The sequence below is a fragment of the Rana temporaria genome, chromosome 5 (assembly GCF_905171775.1).
Source record: "Rana temporaria chromosome 5, aRanTem1.1, whole genome shotgun sequence".
Taxonomy (NCBI): domain Eukaryota; kingdom Metazoa; phylum Chordata; class Amphibia; order Anura; family Ranidae; genus Rana; species Rana temporaria.
The window spans coordinates 46,158,431-46,178,503 of NC_053493.1; the positions used below are offsets into that span (position 1 = coordinate 46,158,431).

General features: G+C 44.3%; 1 protein-coding gene across 2 annotated transcripts in view; it reads right to left on the minus strand.

The window, feature by feature from the left end:
- The window catches only part of NEBL (nebulette), a 309,628-nt gene that overhangs the window by 133,472 nt on the left and 156,083 nt on the right, over positions 1–20,073 (minus strand). For both annotated transcript variants that reach the window (XM_040352495.1, XM_040352496.1), the window contains exon 4: positions 16,245–16,352. In XM_040352495.1, the coding sequence (XP_040208429.1) occupies positions 16,245–16,352 (108 nt within the window). The remainder of the gene's footprint in view (positions 1–16,244; positions 16,353–20,073) is intronic.

Genomic DNA, 20,073 nt, shown 5'->3' on the forward strand with positions numbered 1-20,073 from the left:
GAGAGAAAGAAAGACAGAAAGACAAAAATGCTGTTTTATTGCTAGTGGCAGTCTGCAGAATATTAGGTAGATTCAGGTAGGGGCGCGCAACTATAAGGCGGCGTAGCCTAGCGTATTTACACTACGCCGCCTTAAGTAAGAGAGGCAAGTACTGTATTCTCAAAGTACTTGCCTCCTTACTTAGGGCGGCGTAGCGTAAATGCGGCGGGCGCAAGCATTCGGCTGAGGGGGCGTGTTTTATGTTAATATGCTTTGACCTGACGTGATTGACGCTTTTTTTTTTACTGCGCATGCGCCGGGCGCCTACATTTCCCAGTGTGCATTGCGGCTACGTCCGCCGCACGGGCCTATTGATTTCGACGTGGACGTAAACGAGGTAAATCGCTATTCGCGGACGACTTACGCAAACGACGTAAAAATTTTGACTCTCGAAGCGGGAATGGCAGCCATACTTTAACATTGTTATTCCATCTAATAGATGGAATAACTTTAGGCCTGATAATGGCTTACGGAAACGGCGTAAATGTATTCCGGCGGCCGGGCGTACGTTTGTGAATCGGCGTATGTACTCATTTACATATTCTACGCCGACCGCAATGGAAGCGCCACCTAGCGGCCATCCAAAATATTGCAATCTAAGATAGGACGGCGCAAGCCGTCGTATCTTAGATATGTTTAAGCGTATCTCTGTTTGAGCATACACTTAAACATAAGTCGGCGTAGATTCTGAGTTAGGTCGGCTTATCTACTGAGCCGGCCTAAGGCCTCGTACACACGGCCGAGGAACTCGACGTGCCAAACACATCGAGTTCCTCGGCCAGTTCAGCCCTGAAGCCGCCGAGGACCTCGGCGGGACGAGAGCTCCCATAGAACAACGAGGAAATAGAGAACATGTTCTCTATTTCCTCGCCGAGCTCCTCGTCGGCTTCCTCGGCCGAAAGTGTACACACGACCAGTTTCCTCGGCAGAATTCAGCCAGAAACTCGGTCGGAAGCTGAATTCTGCCGAGGAAACTGGTCGTGTGTACGGGGCCTAACTCTTACTGAATCTACCTATATGTCTATTTTGAATTTGCCCAGAGTCCCACTTTAGTTTTTAACTATGATTGGACTATACCTTTAAATTGAGTTGCTGAGCAACCCTGACCAGTTATCACCGTAATGGTAATTATGGTACCTTGACGTGCTACGAGAGTCGTCCATTTCTAGTTTATCCCCCACAGAAACAAGAGAAACATACAAAGTGCAAATGACACAGCCAAGGCCTTTCAAAGCCCCTGTTTGCCAGATTGAGAAAATAAGACACCACATCTTAAAATTCAGAGGAGCTCCCGGGCCTGCAGAAAGGACACTGATGGCACAAAAGGCCCATTTAGCTCATGAGAGTCTGCTTTCAGCAGTAGCATTCCCCTGGAAACCATCCACTGATTTTCTCAAGTAGATCCCGTTTCCTTACCTCAGAAACCTTGCCAGGTGTCCCTTTTGAGTTTGACCATATCGCAGAGGGGACAGGACAATTATTTCCTTTTAGTCCTCAGCTTTCCACGTGTTAAACTCTTTCCGATGTCTTTTTCACCGGAGGGTTGAGCCTGGAATATGGAGTGAGATATGTTAGAGTGAATAATGATTCAGTGCAATGTACCTGAATACTTATTTTTTTATTATTATTCAAGAAATTGAAGCAGCATTTTTTTTTAATCTTTTTGTTACTACAGTGTTTTCATAGTGTGATTTACTAATAGTCACAACTCACAACCTTAATAGAAAAGTACTAGCTGGCTCTACAAATTTTAGAAAAGTGGTAATATCAGCTTTTCCCGGGCCTTTTTACATAGAAGAACACTTGAAATAACTTTTAGGTCTCAAAGAACCCCTGCTGATAATAATTTTCAAAAATAATAATAAAATGCTTTCTGAATACAGAAAGAAGATACGCCGGCACAGCTTTGAATTTACGCGGCGTATCTATAGATACGCCGGCGTAATTCAATGCTGAATCTAGCCCATGGTATGTCTCTTCTGTTATAGTATACATTCCTGCACTGATTTTTTTTTGCTTTAAGTTCTGCTATAAATGAGTTGAACAACTACAAAGATATCAGATATGTCACGTGTTGCTGTCATGCACGCTTAGCGAATTGAAAGCGCGGTTGGAGTCGGAGCAATTCTAAAATCGCAGTAAAATTGCATTAAAACACACAACATATGTTTGGGTGTCATTCATCCTTAATGGCACCCCAAGCACAGTGTAATTTTGTCACAATGGTTGAGAAGCATGTGTTTTTTTTATATAAAATGCCCTCTGAACTATATTATTAGCTCAAATAAGCGCTACAAGCTATATTATCTGACTGACTACCGGTATATTAAATCTGTGACATTTGTTTCTCATGTGCAGACTGCTTTGGAAGGCTTTGGCTGCTTGAAAGTCAAGTTCTGCTTAAACATTTTTGCAGTAAAGAACTGGCAGACATCTCTGGCCTTCAAACACAATACTAGAATGTCTGTTGTATAAATTTGCAAAAAATTACATGAATAAATATACTCAATAAAGTGCATATAAATGATACATCAACATAGTCAATGCGTGTAAATGAATAAAGTACATAAGTGCTAAAACATTACATTCACTAAATGGCCACAATGAACTGGGTAGCCCTGAAGAGAATATGAAATAACCAAACATCTTGGAATGAACTCACAACGCACTAAACAAGTGTGAGGGAGTAAGGTGATAGTCTATGCAAATAAGGATGATGGTGGACAACCGTCTGTAGAAGAAACACCCAGGACTGTGCATCCTCCACCCAAGGAAAGGGGTAGGTACCTCTTATCAGAAGATGTGGACACACATGCCAGTGGCCGTGAGTCAAACAAGCATGGAATGGAAGCAGGATCTCAAACCGCGGTCTCCAGAAATCCAAACGAGGGGAGGTTTTGAGATTGTGGATGGGGGAACCCACTGGCTGAATGAAAAAGATGATCAATCTTTGGACTGCTTATGAGCGTTTCTTAACCCCTTCACAACCACGCTAAAGCTGAATGGCAGCTACAGCATGGTCGCACAGTATTGGGAGGGCATCATATGACGTCCTACCGTGCTCGCACATTCCGCACGCCCCCTAGATCAGCAATCTGTGATCGGGGAAAAGAGGCAATCACAGAAGCTCTTTCCCATGTGTCCAGCTGTGTCTAATCACAGTGTAAACAGGATTTGCCGGAGGAGTCAATTACGACAAATCCACACAGGGGACACCTACTCTGATAATCAGGGCACTGATCATTAGCGTCCTGATGATCAGTGCCCACCAGTGCTGCCTATCTGCGCCACCTATCAGTGCTGTTTATCAGTGTCCATCAGTGCCCAATAGTGCAGTGTCTTCAGTGTCGCATCAACAGTGTCCATCAGTGTCCCCTAATCAGTGCCCATCAGTGCAGCCTCATCCGCGCACATCAGCGAAGGAGAAAAATTTATAAATTACAACATTTTTTATTTTTTTATTTGTTTAGCAAAAAATAAAAAACTCAGTGGCAATTAAATACCACCAAAAAAACGGAAAATTGTATACTCACCTTTCCGTAATTTTCCTTTCCTGACGCATCTTCATGGCAGCACACACTGGGTTGTGACTCCGCCCCCACAACCTGACAGGATTGGTTAGCTATAAATTTGAAGGGGAGACGCCCCGCACCATTCTCTGTATATATCATCATAAAACAGCAGGGCGGGCATCTGTGTGCTGCCATGAAGATGCGTCAGGAAAGGAAAATTACGGAAAGGTGAGTATACAATTTTCCGTTTTCCTGACGCATTCATGGCAGCACACACTGGGAAATAACTCGCCAGTCGGGAGGGTGCAAGAAAACAGTAATATTTATTCTCTATAACGCTGAGGAATTGGCTCTAAGAACAGATCTGCCAAAGTCGACGGTAGCCAGGAGAGCAGAATCCACTCTGTAGTGAGAAATTAAGATGTGTTGGAAAGACCAAGTTGATGCTCTGCCTATGGTTTCCGGTGAAATCCCGCAATATGCTGCCCAAGAAGTGGCCACTGCCCCTGTCGAATGAGCCCTAATGCTCTTTAGGAGTCGTAAGTTGCTGGATGAAATAGGTCTCCGCGATAGCCCTAACAACCAAGAGGTAATGGTACGGGAGGTAGCTGGCTGACCTCGTCTGCTCCCGTGTGGGATAATTAAGACAGAATCCGTCTTCCTGAGATGTAGCTGTGAAGTAACTGGAGATGGTAGGTTTGACATCCTAGGCATGGGACTCGCCCCTCTCATTAGTAAAAGATCGAAGGACGATGTCCTGGTTATAATGAAAGGAGGAAGTTACCCTTGGATAAAAATGGTCTGAGGGCTTCAGAACCACTCTGTCAGGGGAGAACACTAAATAGGGGTTCCGTAGCCATAAGTGCTTGTATCTCCGACGTCCTCTTAGTTGAGGTGATAGCAATACGGGAAGCCATCTTCAGAGCTAGGTTCCACGGTGAGACTAAGTTGAATGGAGAAAAGGGTGGATTGGACAGGGCCTCGAGTACTACACAGAGATCCCCTGTTGGAAAGGCTGGCCTCCTAGGTGGTCTGATCTTACGCAGGCCCTGAGGAACAGAGTGACCGGATGATGAAGAGCCCATCTAGTACCCGTCATGGCTGAAAGGGCGATACTTGCACCTTCAGGGTACCCGGGCCCAGGTCCTTGTTAAGCCCTGACTGAAGAAATTCAAGAATTTGAGATGGGATTCCAATCTCTTTGCTGCGACGACACGAACCTCTCCCAGATCCTAGTATAGGTGACATCAGTGGAGCTCCTTAGAGCTTGTAATAAGGTTGATATTACCTCCTGAGAGTATCCTAGTTCCCCTAACCTAGCCCTCTCAACTTCCAAGCTGGCAAATGCAGCTTCTCTGGGCTGGATGGAAGAATTGCCTCTGATGTATGAGATCCCAGGTTACTGGAAGATGTATTGGAGGCCGCGTACCTAGTTGTAGCAGGGTCGTAAACCATGGCCTCCTCGGTCGGAACGGTATTAGTACAATAACCGTGGCTGAGGACCTCCGAAGTCGGGACAGGAATCTTGTAATCCGAGAAGTTGGAAGAAAAATGTACCCCAGCTCGAAGCTCCATGGAAGAACTAGGCAGTTTGTCCCTTCGGCTGATGGAAAGTGGGCTCTGGACAGGAACCTCTGACACTTGGAGTTCTTTGGCGTGGCCGCTAGGTCGACTTCTGGTATTCCACAAGTTTTCGTAAGAATGGAGAATACCTGTTGGTTCAGGGACCATTCGTTGTTTGAAAGTGTCTCTCGGCTTAGGTAGTTGGCCAACGAATTCTGTGTTGCCGGGACGTACACTGCCCATAGATCTAATAGGTGCACTTATGCCCTTTCCAATATGGGCAAACTTCCTCTTGAAGCGTGCAACTCCTGATGCCCCCCTGTATCTGGATACATGACACCGCTACTTGTTGTCCATCCTGATCAGGACACTCTTCCCCTCTAGAAGAGGCGCAACGGCCAGGAGAGCCTGAAAGGCTGCTCTGAGCTCTAAAATATTTGACACTATGCCCTGAGCCCGAAAGTGCCACTGTCCTTGGGCTACTTGGTCTAGATAGTGTGGACCCCATCCCCCCTGGCTGGCGTCCGATGTTACTACTTCTGGACTTGGGGGAACTATTGGAATGGACTCCCTGAGGTTGGACGGGTGTGTCCACCACCAATTGCTTTACCCAGTTCGGGATGTGAATGGTTTGGAGTATTGACGTTCCATTCCACTGCCTGAGAAAGGAGTTCTGTAAGACTTGCATGTGTCACAGGGGCCACTGTATCAAAGGTATGGATGCTGACATGGACCCCCGGGTACTGAGGCAGGCTCTGACAGTAGACATCTGGATGATAGCAGATTCTGTACCTTCTGGAGTAAGGGCTTCAGCCTCTCTTGAGGGAGTTGCACCCGGTACAACCTGGTATATTATTCTGCCCCTAGGAACACCCTGACTTGCTGAATGCTCTGGGTGCTGAGGCGATGCCGAATGGGGGGCACCAAAATTGGAAATGAGATTGATAGATTGAGAACCGAAGGGACCTCTGGAAGGCGGGATGATCGGGACGTGAAGGTAAACGAAAAATCTAGGAGATGGCATCCAGTCTCCCACGTCCACTTTCAACAAAATGGACTGAAGGCTTTTCCAATCTGAGGGCCTCTATTTTGATCGTCTGTTGAACCTCTTTAGGTCCAGGAATGGACGTAGATCCCCTGTTTTTTTTTTTTTGTACCAGAAATAAAGGGGAATAAAACCCCCTCCCTTTCTGGTGCGGAGGTACTTGGTAGGCTGGAATGTGTTCCCTGGCAATGTGCCCATGAATTTCCAATTGTGACCGGTCTTGATAGAGGATAGTGTCCATGAATCTGTTATACGAGTTGCCCATATCCGAGCGAATCTCTTGAGTCTGGTGCCCACCTGAGCTGGGTGGGCAGACGGACCCTCAAAAAGGACTTCTGCTGTTCCCCGGCTGTGATAGCCTTGGCTTACTGTAAATACATGAAGGAGGGTCGAGTCTTCCAGTCCCTCCTAAATTCCCTGCCGGGACGGTAGGATCTAGCATCCCTGTACTTGACAGGAAGATCGCGTCTGTAAGCGGGGCCCTTCTGGGGCTCTGGTCTCCTATCGGAGGGAATCAGCCCGGATTTTCCCCCGGTAACCTTGGAGATGGCCAAGTCCATCTTTGTGCCAAATACACTTGAGCCGCCATATGGAGTTTTGCACCAGTAGATTTTGATGCTGCCTCCGCTATCCAGGGTGTCAGCCATAAGGCTCTTCCCAGTCATGAAGTCGCCCCCTCAGGAGCCATAAGCCAACTTAATTTCCCTGCAGGGAGGAGAATATCTTCCCCTGGTCGGCTCCTTCTAGAATGGAATTCTCAACGTTAGCCAGACATGCAGCGATAGTTTTAGCTACTGCCGCCGTGGTGATAGCCGGCCTACTAGCGTCTACTGTCGTGGAGCAGGCTTTCTTCAGTTCTATATTGATTTCACGATCAAGAACGTCCCGGATGGTAACTGCATCTTCAATCGGTAGAGAAACGTCTCTAGGGAGTCGCATTAAAGATGAATCGACCGTAGTTGCATTGATCAAAGAATTGATCCTAGACTCCCACAAGGGGTACAATCTGCAAACTTGTTGCTCATACTGGGCCGCTTATGCGATCTCCCCCACTCATCCTTTATGAGGTTTTCCAGCTCTTTGATGAAGGGAAATGATTCAGGACCCCCTTTTCAGCACCAGGAAATATTTCTGAACCTTCAGAGGTTCTGCCATAACCCCTTCCCAGCCGATCGCTTCCTCGACTGAATGGGCAAATGGTTCAACTAAAGAAGAGACAGTCCGACGCCTGCTCACAATCCTCATTCTTACAGAGGGTTTTTGCAGCCTGGCGTAACGGCCGGGTGCTGGGCGATGTGCTTGGGGAAGGATCGCCCACAATTGATCCCTGTGCGATTCTCCTAGGAGCTCAGTATATACTCTGGCCTCCGAATCCTTGGTTACTTCAATGAAGCACGAGCGGCAGGCCAATTCCCCTGGCAAGGCTGGCGCCCCGCATATTTGGCAAACATTTGCTGTGGTGCGGGTAAGATAGCTCCATCTGGGATGAAGGTAATCGTCTGCGGTGGGACCGACTATGACAGGAGTGGCTGTGACGCGAGCGGCTATGCCTTGATTGAAGAAAGCAAGAGGGTAACCTTGAGCGACTTCTTGCGCCTTCTGCCGGAAGCATGGCTAGAATCTCCCTCTGTGCCGCAAACTTGCGTCTTTTGACCCGATAGGGCTACCAAAACTGTAGCATCAGTGGCCAAGCTCTCTTTTTTGTCTCTTCTCTACTTACCACCTTCTGGACGGCCTCTATACCTGGTCAGCTGATGGTGGTCTGCGAGGGCAGTGGCCCCCATGAGGATAGCAGGGACACAGCCCGGAAAGGTGGGAAAAAAGAGAGAAGGGAAAACATTACAATATGTGCCCCCCCCCCCCCAACATTTCTATTTATTAAATATAATGATTATATATACATATATCTATCCTTATTTTATTTTTTATTTTTTGGATTATATTAATTGTTTAATTATGGATATACTTTCTCCTATAATATGTTATAAATTAATATATAAATGTATTATATCTTCTATCCTATTTGTTCCTATTTCTTTTTTTTTTTTGTAATCAATTGGCCCAGGCTGAACTGGTACGAGCCTGCACACACCTGGTGCAATCTTCACTCTGAGTAGAGCAGAGCAGCAAAACTGCAGCCAGAACTACAGAGCGATAGGACTGTTTCTTTTTTTTTTTTTTTTTTAACGGCGCCGCTATTTGGAAGAGGGCAGAGGAGACCGGCGGCATCATCACTGAGCTGCGTGCATGCGCAGAGCGCTGAGGGGTACGCGGCGGTGACCCCGAGAGTATGGGGTGTCAGAGGAACCACAGGGCTCAGCAGAGCTGAGAAAAAAACAACAGGCAGGCAAAGGTACAAAACGGACTAACCTTAGGTGGCAAATGTAATGATACAAATACCTTTGTGGAAGCACACACTGCACTGGAAGGAAAGACAGAGCGAAAAGTGGGGGCCACTGCGAGATTTGAAGCTTCTTTAAAGCTTGCTACAGATGCCAGTATAATTCCAGAGCCCCTGAGACCACCAGAACGGGGGTTCCCACCATAAAGCTAATTTAGAGACTGTACAGGAGGGACTTCCAAACAGGAGAGGCTGAACCTGCTGGGGCGATCTGCGGTAAGAGGCATGCTTCTTGCTTGTTCGTCCAATCTGTCAGGTGAGGATAAAAAAAGAGAATGGTGCGGGGCGTCTCCCCTTCAAATTTATAGCTAACCAATCCTGTCAGGTTGTGGGGGCGGAGTCACAACCCAGTGTGTGCTGCCATGAATGCGTCAGGAAAAAGCCTTATCTGTCTCCAAAAAAATATCTGTCTCCAAAAAAATACCCAAATTTTGTTTGGGTACACTGTTGCATGACCGTGCAATTTTCATTCAAAGTGCAACAATGCTGAAAATTGGTCTGGGTAGAAAGGGGGGGAAAGTGCCCAGTAGGCAAGTGGTTAAAGCAAGTTCCTAGTCCCCAACAGCTTCTGTAATAAGTTCCAAGTCTCTGATCATCATCATTTGCAGTCTCAAACATTTATATGTCAGATTTCAAGTCAGAGCTACATAAAATGCCCACAGAGGAATTTTTATATCTCAAATTGGCACTACAAACTGTATTATTTGACATAAATCTGTCACATTTGTTTCTCTTGTGCAGGCTGCTTTGGAAGGCTTTGGCTGCATGAAAGTTTGGTTCACTCAAACATTTTTGCAGTAAAGTGCAAGAGCTGGCAGACATCTTAGACCTTCAAACACAATACAAGAATTTCTCCAATCCCCCTATGAAAGACAAAGGACATGACATATGGTGCTACCTGTCAAAGTGATAGCATAACAAAAACCTGTCCCAGAAAAATCGGCATTACTACAAAGCCAATGATCAGATCCAAAATTCCACATGTAAGAAACAGCTGGAAATAAACTAAATCCCATAGGTTATTGTAGAGCAACACACTATAGGCTCAATTATAAACCAAACATACCAAGATAAGGATCCTTATTTTTTTAAGTGTCAGTTGTCCAGTAAGATCTGAAAATAACAGTCACCCTGCTAAAAATAAAGATCCTTATCTTTGTGTTAAAACTTTTCATTAGAAGTCTTTTGTGAGACACGTTTTCAGCCTAAAGGGCCCTATCTCCTGATCTGGTTTGTCTGCGTTTTGGAAAGAAAAATAAGCACAGGGAGAGAAGGGAAAATTCTGTATCACTGTTCTCTGAGCTGTGTATTTAAGAAAAAAATGGTGGTGGTGGTGGTGGTGGTGGTGGTGGTTGTAGGTGTGCCTTGATCTCGATTTTATTTTTGTGTTAAAAAGCAGGTCAAAAGTAATTTAAAGTATAACTAAAGCATACATCCCAACTTTTTGAGATGGGAACTATAGACACCTACTATCAAAAGTATGTAGGTATAGGGCACAACCCTTGCCACACCCCCTTAAAGAAGAATTATACAAAAAAAAATGATTAGTGTTTTTTTTTTTAACATTACTATTCCTTTGTACTGGCTTTTAAAATTAGAAAATTTGAAAAAGTACATATTTATTTACAACTATGTAGATCAGACCAAAATGAGGGACAAATGAGGAGGAAAAAGAGACAGAGGGACATTATTCCAATTCAGGGACAGTCCTTCGAAATCAGGGACAGTTGGGAGCTATGCTAAAGGCAAAACTTTTTCTTAGATTTGGATAGCGTGGAGATGGATCAGAACACCTATTAGGGTTTTATTGCCGTGTGCCACTGTTAGGAAGATTCACCCTCTCTATTTGTCCTGTTTATCATTAAAAGTGAAAGTAAAAGAAAATCCTAAATTTTGGGATGTACACAGAAAAGTAATAGAGGGGACATTTTTCAATGGGGACACTAGTTCTGGTGACCTGTGATCCCTAAGGGATTCTTTAAATTGCAGGGAATTCCTCTCATTTCCTGTTTTGGCTATGGGACAAGACGTGAAGGTAAATCTCCCCAATGAGAATAAGATGGCAAAAAAAAACTGACAAGGGTTAAAATTCTTCCTTACTCTATCCAAAATGTAAAAAAATGGTTTGCCTTTAGTTCCCCTCGTCACTCGAATTTGCCGCGAACGACCCGTTTTGTTCGTATTTCGACGAACGATCGAACATACGATGTTCGAGTCGAACATACGTTCGACTCGAACACGAAGCTCATCCCTAGTGGCTAAGCAATGTCATCTGCCATGGCAGCTGGTACCTCTAACACCTACCTTTGGATCGCCCATCAAGGCCACAAGCTTCAATTGAGGCCAAGTCAGTTCATTCATCTGGAGTCACTGCTTATCAGAGCTGTGGTGGATTGTCGGGAAGGAGGTGTTCAGTGTTCTGGATGCGTCCGTGTTCTTAACAGTGGGACGTCGTCTTCACCACAGGAGTGCGAGTTAAGCATGACAATGCTGCTGTATAAATGCATAGAAGACCAGTATTATCACTCCTACACAGAAAGTCCCAGATACATTTTATAATTTTTTTAAGACAAACCTCCAGCCTGAAGTCATAAAATAAATAAAAACTAAGACATAACTCACAGTATTTAACAATAAATATATTTTTTAACAATATACCGTATATACTTGAGTATAAGCCGAGATTTTCAGCCCTTTTTTTAAGGCTGAAAATACCCCCCTCGGCTTATACTCGAGTCAGTGTACCTGAAATTATTGACAGGCTGTAGGCGTCCATTGTTTAAAAGTCGCGGTCTCCTCCTGGTCCCTTCTGTGATAGGGGTTTCTCAGCAGACACAGTTCCGCCTATCACGGATGTTCTGCCATCCTCAGACTCAGTTTCCCAGAAGACACTGTGTTCAGTGTTCCGCCAATCACTGACGTCCTTTCATCCTCAGACAAGAGGATGTCCATGATTGGCGGAACACTGAACACAGTGTCTGCTGGGAAACTGAGTCCGAGGATGAGAGAACGTCCATGATAGACGGAACTGTGTCTGCTGAAAAACGCCTAACACGGAAGGGAACAAGAGGGAGACCATAACTGTTAAACAATGAATGGACGCCCGTAGCCTGTCAATTTCAGGTACACTGACTCAGGCACAGCGAGGCTGCAATGGGCACATTAGGCTGCAATGGGCACAGTGAGGTTGGGCACAGTGAGGTTGGGCACAGTGAGGTTGGGCACAGTGAGGCTGCAATGGGCACAGGGAGGTTGCAATGGGCACAGTGAGGTTGGGCACAGTGAGGTTGGCTGAAGTGAGGTTGCAATGGGCACAGTGAGGTTGCAATGGACACAGTGAGGTTGGGCACAGTGAGGTTGCAATGGGCACAGTGAGGTTGCAATGGGCACAGTGAAGCTGAAAATGGGCATTGTTGACCCTCTTTTCTGCTTACAGTAGCTGCTGCATTTCTCACCCTAGGCTTTTACTCGAGTCAATACGTTTTCCCATTTTTTTTGGGGTAAAATTAGGTACCTCGGCTTATAATCGGGTCGGCTTATACTCGAGTCAATACGGTAATGCCCCATCCCCTCTACGCTGGGTAGATGAATTTCGCTACCTGGGTGTTGTTGTGACAAGGCACTCTGCTAACTTTATGGATAAGAACCTTCTCCCTTTACTAACGACCTTGAAAGCGAAATGCACCTCATGGGCCAATTTTCCCCTAATCTATTGGGACGGATTAACCTCCTCAAGATGGTTTTGTTGCCCAAATTTAACTATATATTCCGAAATTTCCCGATTTGTTTTTTCCGGTCTCGTTCTTTAAAGATATCGAGCAGTGTGTGGGATCCTTACTTTAGCGGGTGGGGTTTCTAGACTGGCGCGCTCTACCCTGTGGCTTCCGGCTCAGCCAGAGTTTATTACTGGGCTGTGGTGTTGGTGACAGTTCAGTAGTGGTTTCTGGGCTCAAAGTCGAATGAGTATATACGGTAATGTAAATAATAATATTTTTAAGATTGCAATGGAAAGGCCAAATGTATAATTACAGAACTTTGTTGTTTGAGAAAACCTGGGACCCCTTTGGTTTACCAGACAGAACTTTTCTGCCATTTGAACATGGAAAATAGCATTATATAGCTTATAGCAAACAATTAAAAATTGTAAAAAATTTGGTTCAATAATCAGGTTAAAAATTAAAGCTACTATCCAAAAAGCTGGAAAGTATTACCTTGTCATTCTCCATCTCCAATCCCCGGCTCTTCTTCTGTGGTCCTGTAGACACAAGTCTGGTGTTGATGTAGGAGCAATGCTGGGATCTTGCCCTGCTAAGACACATACTTCGGCCACAATTTTCCATGTTTGATCCAGCAGATGATTAAATTCTTGATAACTGTAATGTTAGTCCAGACCTCTGGAGCGCTGACAATAGCTGACATGTCCTTAAAGTCAAATTCATCTTTTTATATAATTATCACAGGTAAATTATTGCGGCCCTTGGAGAGGTGTTAGAAATGGAGGTGCAGAGGCCAAAACTTACTACAACAGACATACCACAAGGAACAGATGAAAGCACTCTCCGTCAGTGTTTATGCACAACAAAAGATAATCTCTTTTTACTTCATGCCAAGTTCTCTATTCTAGCTGAGAATACAGAAATAGGATCTGTTAGGAGTAGACTACAATGCTATAATAGTTTTTTTTTTTAAAAGCCTTTTACGTGCCCATTAGCTAGAAGGATGCTCTTTTAGCATTCAGCATCTGGACTCAAATATAAGTTACTATCTTAAAAAGCAAAGGAAACAGCGTAGACATCAGAAAAGATAAGATCAAATGCACACAGCTCATTTTACATTTATTAAAACATACTTCTGAATCATCTATATAGAGTAGACCATAGTGTGCATAAGTGAGGCCCCGTACACACGACCGAGTTTCTCGGCAGAATTCAGCCAGAAACTCGATGGGAGACGTATTCTGCCGAGAAAACCGGTCGTGTGTACACTTTTCGCCGAGGAAACCGACGAGGATCGTCGGGCAAAAAAGAGAACATGTTCTCTATTTCCTCGTTAGTCAATGGGAAAAGTTGGCTCGCCGAGATCCTCGGCCGCTTCACAAGGAACTCGACGAGCAAAACGATGTGTTTTGCTCGTCGAGTTTCTCAGACGTGTGTACGGGGCCTGAGAGTTATAAAAAGTTTGGCCTATTCATTCCCTAGCACTTATTTAGAATCTGTGCCAGCAATGATTGCCAGATCATTCCAGACTTCTCTTTTCCTGGCCATTAACTTTGACTGTTTCTGGAGGATTCTACAGTGTTTCTGGGATAACTGGTAAACATAGTCTAACCCAGGACCTCCTTATGAGACATGTACACAGTGACCAAACCACCTCAACAGTCAGCTTTAGATTTAATATGGCAGCAGCTTCAACCTCCCAAGGCTGTCACACTCGGTTTCCTATCCTGTAAGCATGAATATAAATGCTAAGAAGATCTTTTGGTCAGTACTTATCGCTCTTAACTTGAGGATATCATAGTAATGTTGGTTAACCAGCCATTTTCAAGCCTTGTCCAAAAAAATTAGCTCACGCTCCCATACCACAGACAGGTACTAAAACTGCAGGCTCTGAGATAATCCATACATTTTTCTGCTACTTTATGCTGATTATGTAATCCTAGAGATGTACATACATGATGCATGCACTGCTAGAATTGTTTGAGACTTTAAATATACTCATCAAGCTATAATGAAAGTGGATTTGCTGTCTTTGTCTAATAACCAGTGCTTGGGAACCTATGAATCTATTGGAACCAAGGTCTTTTGGTCTTTATTTAGAGGGATGGTCAACCTAAAACTGATATTTCCATTTTGAATAGTTGCTAGCAGTAACTATGACAATGGGTTCACTACAACAGAATCCCCGGGTCCACCTACCTACAACATCCATTACTTTTAAACTTACTCTCAGAACTTGGCCAGTGGTGTTATTTAGTAGTCTGATCTGGTTGCTGAATGATTATGAAGTGATGTTTGCATGGGTATACAACCTGATCTGGTTGCTGAATGATTATGAAGTGATGTTTGCATGGGTATACAACCTTGTAAAGCACAAGCTTGCACTTCTAAAAAATTAGAAAAAACGTCAACTTTATGTTAGCTGGGAATATTCAATTTGGCTAACCAAACCTTTCCTCAATATGAATAATCAGAGCATCTGCTCATGTTAGAGGGTGATGATAACAATCTTTACATATATGATATGGTTGACAATTACTTTACTAGATAACAATCATTGAATGTCAACAGATACCTTTAGAGCCGGTTCACACAGGGGCAACTCAGCCGCCTGTCAAGTAGCGTCCCGTTCTGTACAATGGAACCTGTACAAGTCGCTCCGACTTAGAAAAAGGTTCCTGTACTACTTTGGGGGCGACTTCAGGGCGACTTCCATTGACTTCAATACAGAAGTCATTTTGCAAGTCGCCTCTGAAGTTGTCTGCACATCGCTTTGCCGAGTCGCACGGCAAGTCATGCCGCCCCAGTGTGAACCGACTCTTAGTGTTGGACTTTTTATTTGTTTTATATTCCTGGCATCACATCAGAAGGTGTGAAAATCCATGTAGGGTAGAATAGTTGTTAACTCTAGAGGGGAGATCTTGGTATGAGAATTTCTGAGATATAGCAGAGACCAATGGGTGGGTTAGCCCAACAGCATCCATTCATAAATAAACATTACATTTTAGGGTTTGGTAGAACACCTTACTCCAGCTGTGGCAGAACATATCCTGGCTAGTCTACTTATTTTTTACGCTACAAAAGCTATAGAGTTACACTGGAAGAAGTTTTCACCCCTCTCAATTTCATTTTGGAAACAATTGGTGAATAACGGTGTGCCTCTCCATATAGGTGCCTACACTAATAGAGGGTGCGCTAGAAAATATGATAGAGTCTGATCCAAATAGTTGGCTGATCCCTCCGCAGCTTCAGAGATGACCATCTGATAGTTTGAATGTCTTAGCCTCAGCTTTACATCTGTCATGGGGACCCCTCTTTTATTTACTGCATTTCCCCTGACCTATACCTTGTTGACTCTAAAGAACCATTGTTTTTGTCGCACCACATTTGACACCTTAGGTCAGTGATGGCAAACCTTGGCACCCCAGATGTTTTGGAACTACTATTCCCATGATGCTCAACTACACTGCAGAATGCAGTGTATCATGGGAAAGGTAGTTCCAAAACATCTGGGGTGCCAAGGTTCGTCATCACTGCCTTAGGTGTACGCCCACACATTATCTACCTTAAGTTATGCCACTCCTCTGTTGTTGCCCCTTGCACCACTGTGAATTGATACATTTTGTTATTGTATGTTAAGTGTCTATTGAAACTCAATAAACAGTTTTCGAGAAAAGAAAAATACATTTTAGACAGACTGACCCTTTATTAAGGCAAATAGCATTAATGGGCAAAATAATTTATCTACCAGTACCTACCAGTTGGCCTTTTCTTGAGCTCACAAAGGACCACAAACCTTTATCGTTTCTAAGCAGCTTAAACCTGTTGATTTAAATGACACCAAGTGAACCTGACACACATTCACACAGCCATACACAACCAATCAGTGGATCTCATCAAACACCAATGATAGTCTGGAAAAACAGTACTTTTAACTAATTTTTTTTTTAGTTGAAAATGCCCCATACATTACTGATCTGTTCCTGGGTTTTTTTGAGTCTCTGTTGCTCAAGCGTGTCTGTGACGATGCTGAAACCTTTTCCTTTACTCTCTTCAAAGTCTCTCTTGTATTTTACCTGAAATAATATATTTATATATTAGCTCAAAACCAGAATTTTCAATGTGAAAATAACATTTTCAAATAGCTAAAGGTAGTGACTAATATACAGTATTTGTCATGTCGGATTAGTTGTACAGAGTCTGAGATTTCTTTGTATTTACCTTTTTCCTAGACAGCCCAGTATAGCCTACTGTTCAATGTTGGCAGTTGGCATATTAGACCAGGGAGACAGTTTCTGCCATCTTTTGGCATTTTAGCAGGAAGTAGATGTGTATGTGTATTTCAGCATTTTTTTTTTTTGGACAGGTTTTTTTTCCTCTATCAGAACCTGCCTATTGATTCTGACTCAAGGCAGCACTATATGTATCCCAAGTATACAGTAATAAACAGTACTAATAAGTGTCTATATAATTCTGTGAATAATAACATTCACAATACAATTTGAAAAAAATAAAAAGTAGCGAAAAGCCATCCAGGAATAAAGTTCATTCAGCTATGGAGATGTATAATGCTTAAAGCGGTGTTCCTACTAAAATAAAAATATTAAAAGTCATCAGCTACAAATACTGCAGCTGCTGGCTTTTAATAATCGGACACTCACCTGTCCCAGGGTCCAACGATGCAGGGGAGCGATGCCCCGCTCGTCTCCCCCTCCTCTCCACGGCACCGGCATCACTACTGTGGGCGCCCGGCTGTGACTTCACAGCCGGGCACGCACTGCGCATATGCGAGCCGCGCTGTGCACCGTGATTGGCCGAGAAATCATCTGGGACCTGTGACGTGTCCAAGATGATTCCAGAGAGGGAGGGGGAGAGGTGACCTTACTTCTGGCAACACGGTGCCCATGGAGGAAGTGGGAGCTGAAACCCTCTAAAAAGAGGGTCCCCCCCCTCAAAAAAAATGACATGCCAAATGTGGCATGTCAGGGGGTCACCTTCCCTTAAAGAAGAAGTTCTATTTTTGGGTGGAACTCCGCTTTAACAGAAAAGCCACCACTTCCACCATTCCACCTCGTGTAAAAAAAGGCTCCAAAAAGGCTTACCAGTGCACCATGACCCTACAGATATGAGTGATCATGAAAGGCATATGTGTAATACTCTGAGTTCCAGCTGTACTACCCTCCACCCAGCTAATATACACCAAGGCTCAAGGTATCATCCACATCTCCTACGGGTGGATGTAAAAGTTTCTTGTGCAAAAAACAAAAGGGCTTGCAATAGTGTAAAAGCCTCTCATTAAAATGTGTTAGTTCATAAGGTTACACTCCCCTGATAATGTCAGTTTATGACGAAACGCATAGGGGCGTGGTCTACGTGGAGACATCAACATGCACACAGATTGCTATTCTCTATGTTGGATGCTGGCCAGGAGTTGTTTGTATATGCACTTTCACTCTGCAAGGCAACAGCTATGCAGTGAAAAGAAATTCCCCCAGGGGGTACAGGCGCAGCAGCCAGGGAGAGAAATAATTAATAAATATTCACCAGCACACTATGGATCGCAGATAGCGTCCAAAAATGAATTTAATACAAAGAAGGCATTACAAAAAGTGCAACGTTTCGAGGCCACGCAGGACCTCTTTGTCAGGCAAGTAATCATTGATTACTTGCCTGACAAAGAGGTCCTGCTTGGCCTCGAAACGTTGCACTTTTTGTAATGCCTTCTTTGTATTAAAAAAATGTTTGACGCTATCTGCGATCCATGGTGTGCTGGCGAATATGTTTTAACTGTATGATGGTTCCAGTGCCCAGCTGGGGATCGTTTCAGCACCCACCTTTTTTCCACGAGCCATTTTTCAAAGTCCAGGTCCGTGTGCGATTGGAATATTGACTAGGGAGGGAATAAAACATCCCGAAGGGGATACAGCCAAAATAGCAAGGAACTGAAAGGAATAATCCCCAAAGGGGTATAAGCACAAGTGCCAGGAAATGTAAAGAAAAAAAAACTCCAGGGAGAACAAGCACAACAACCAGGGAGTGAAAGAAAACATCCCCAAGGGGGTACAGACAAAACAGCAAGGAACTGAAAGGAAATATCCCCAAAGGGGTATAGGCACCAGTGCCAAGGAATGCAAAAACAGAAGCTCCAGGGAGAACAAACACAACAACCAGGGAGTAAAATGAAATATCTCCAATGCTGCAGGCACAACAGCCAGGCAATAAAAGAAAATATTCCCAAGGGGGTAAAGGCACAACAGCTACTAAGTAAAAATATATCCCCAAGGGGGTACAGGCACAAGTGGCAGCAAATTAACTAGATTCCCCCAGGGGGAACAAGGACAACAGCCAAGGTATGAAAAAAGAAATTTCCCCAGGGGGGTACAGACACAACAGTAAAGGGGTGAAAGGAAATATTCCCAAGGTTGTATAGGTACAAAAGCCAGGTACTAAGGAAAAATATATGCTCAAGGTAATACACGCACAAAGCGAGAAAGTGAAAGGAAATATCCCTGAGGGGTACAGGCACAGCAGCCGGGGTGTAATAGGTATGGGCACCACAGGTAGGAAGTGAGTGAAATTACGTCTGGGGGCACATAGAAACCACACCAAGGTTTCCAAAAAACTTTTTTCACAGGATACAGTTTATTTGAACTTCTTAGAAAAGCTACCTGAATCTATCGCTTATCATTACCTTGTTGTGTACTGTTTGTCATCACAAAAAGAATATACACAGCTTTTTGTGTTATCTCAAAATTCCCTTTAAGAATCGCTTAACCACTTAATAAAAATTAATAAAAGTCTTTCACATTAAATGAATAATTACAGAGCAGTTGTAATATGTTCAAGCTACAAGCAGCTCATTTGTTGGTAAGAGATTACTTAAACACAAAATAAGCCTGATCTCTTGTTGGAAAGATACAGTACACAGATGTTGAAGAGTATTCAATGTTATCTTCAAAAACTCTACAATAATCCACAAGTACTAAACAAAAAACACTGTGACATAGGCTCCGTTCACACCCATGTAGCTTGCTTTTGATCTGTTTCTGCAGTGCTTTTTACATTACATACACACGGGTGGAATTTCCAATGAGAGGGAGCAGACGATCAGTGTCGTGTCACTAGACAGAACAGGGAGGTCAGGTGCCTTGTTTACATAGGCATCCCCCCGTTCTGCAGTTCCGTGACCCAATCGTGGGACACGAGCGGACATCGAGTCTGGGGGTCCCGCAGGAACGTTCACGGAGACTGCGGCTATGGGGCAGGTTTAAAGCAATCTAAATATACATTGCTTTGCCTGCCCGTGCCATTCTGCCAAAGTAAATATGCGTGAGGCAGTTGGCAAGCGGTTAAAGAGCACCTGTTATGCCTTAGCTGGAAGCTGCGTCGATGCAACTGGCTTGAAGACTGCTAAGTCTGAGTTCACACTATGTGCGGCACAGGGCACAGTAGGGGGTCCAGTGTGTCCCTGTTCACCGTTTCTGGTCCGAATTAGGTCAGAATTTTGCCTGAATTTGAGCCAAAGATGTACAGGACCCTTCTGCTGTGCGCTCCACGGCCACCCCGGAGCTGTCCGGTCATGCGTATTGGATGCAGAGAAACCCACATCCAATTCGCATCAGTGTGAACCCAGCGTAAGGCTTTGGTCATACAGCGTTCACCTGTGCTGGGCCATGCTAGCCCACACAGGGAAGCACAGGCATTCCATGGCTCTCCATGCAGGCATTCCCATTCATGTCAATTGAGATGCAGAAGATACAGAAATACAGCCGCTGCCAGGGATGGACTGGCCATTGG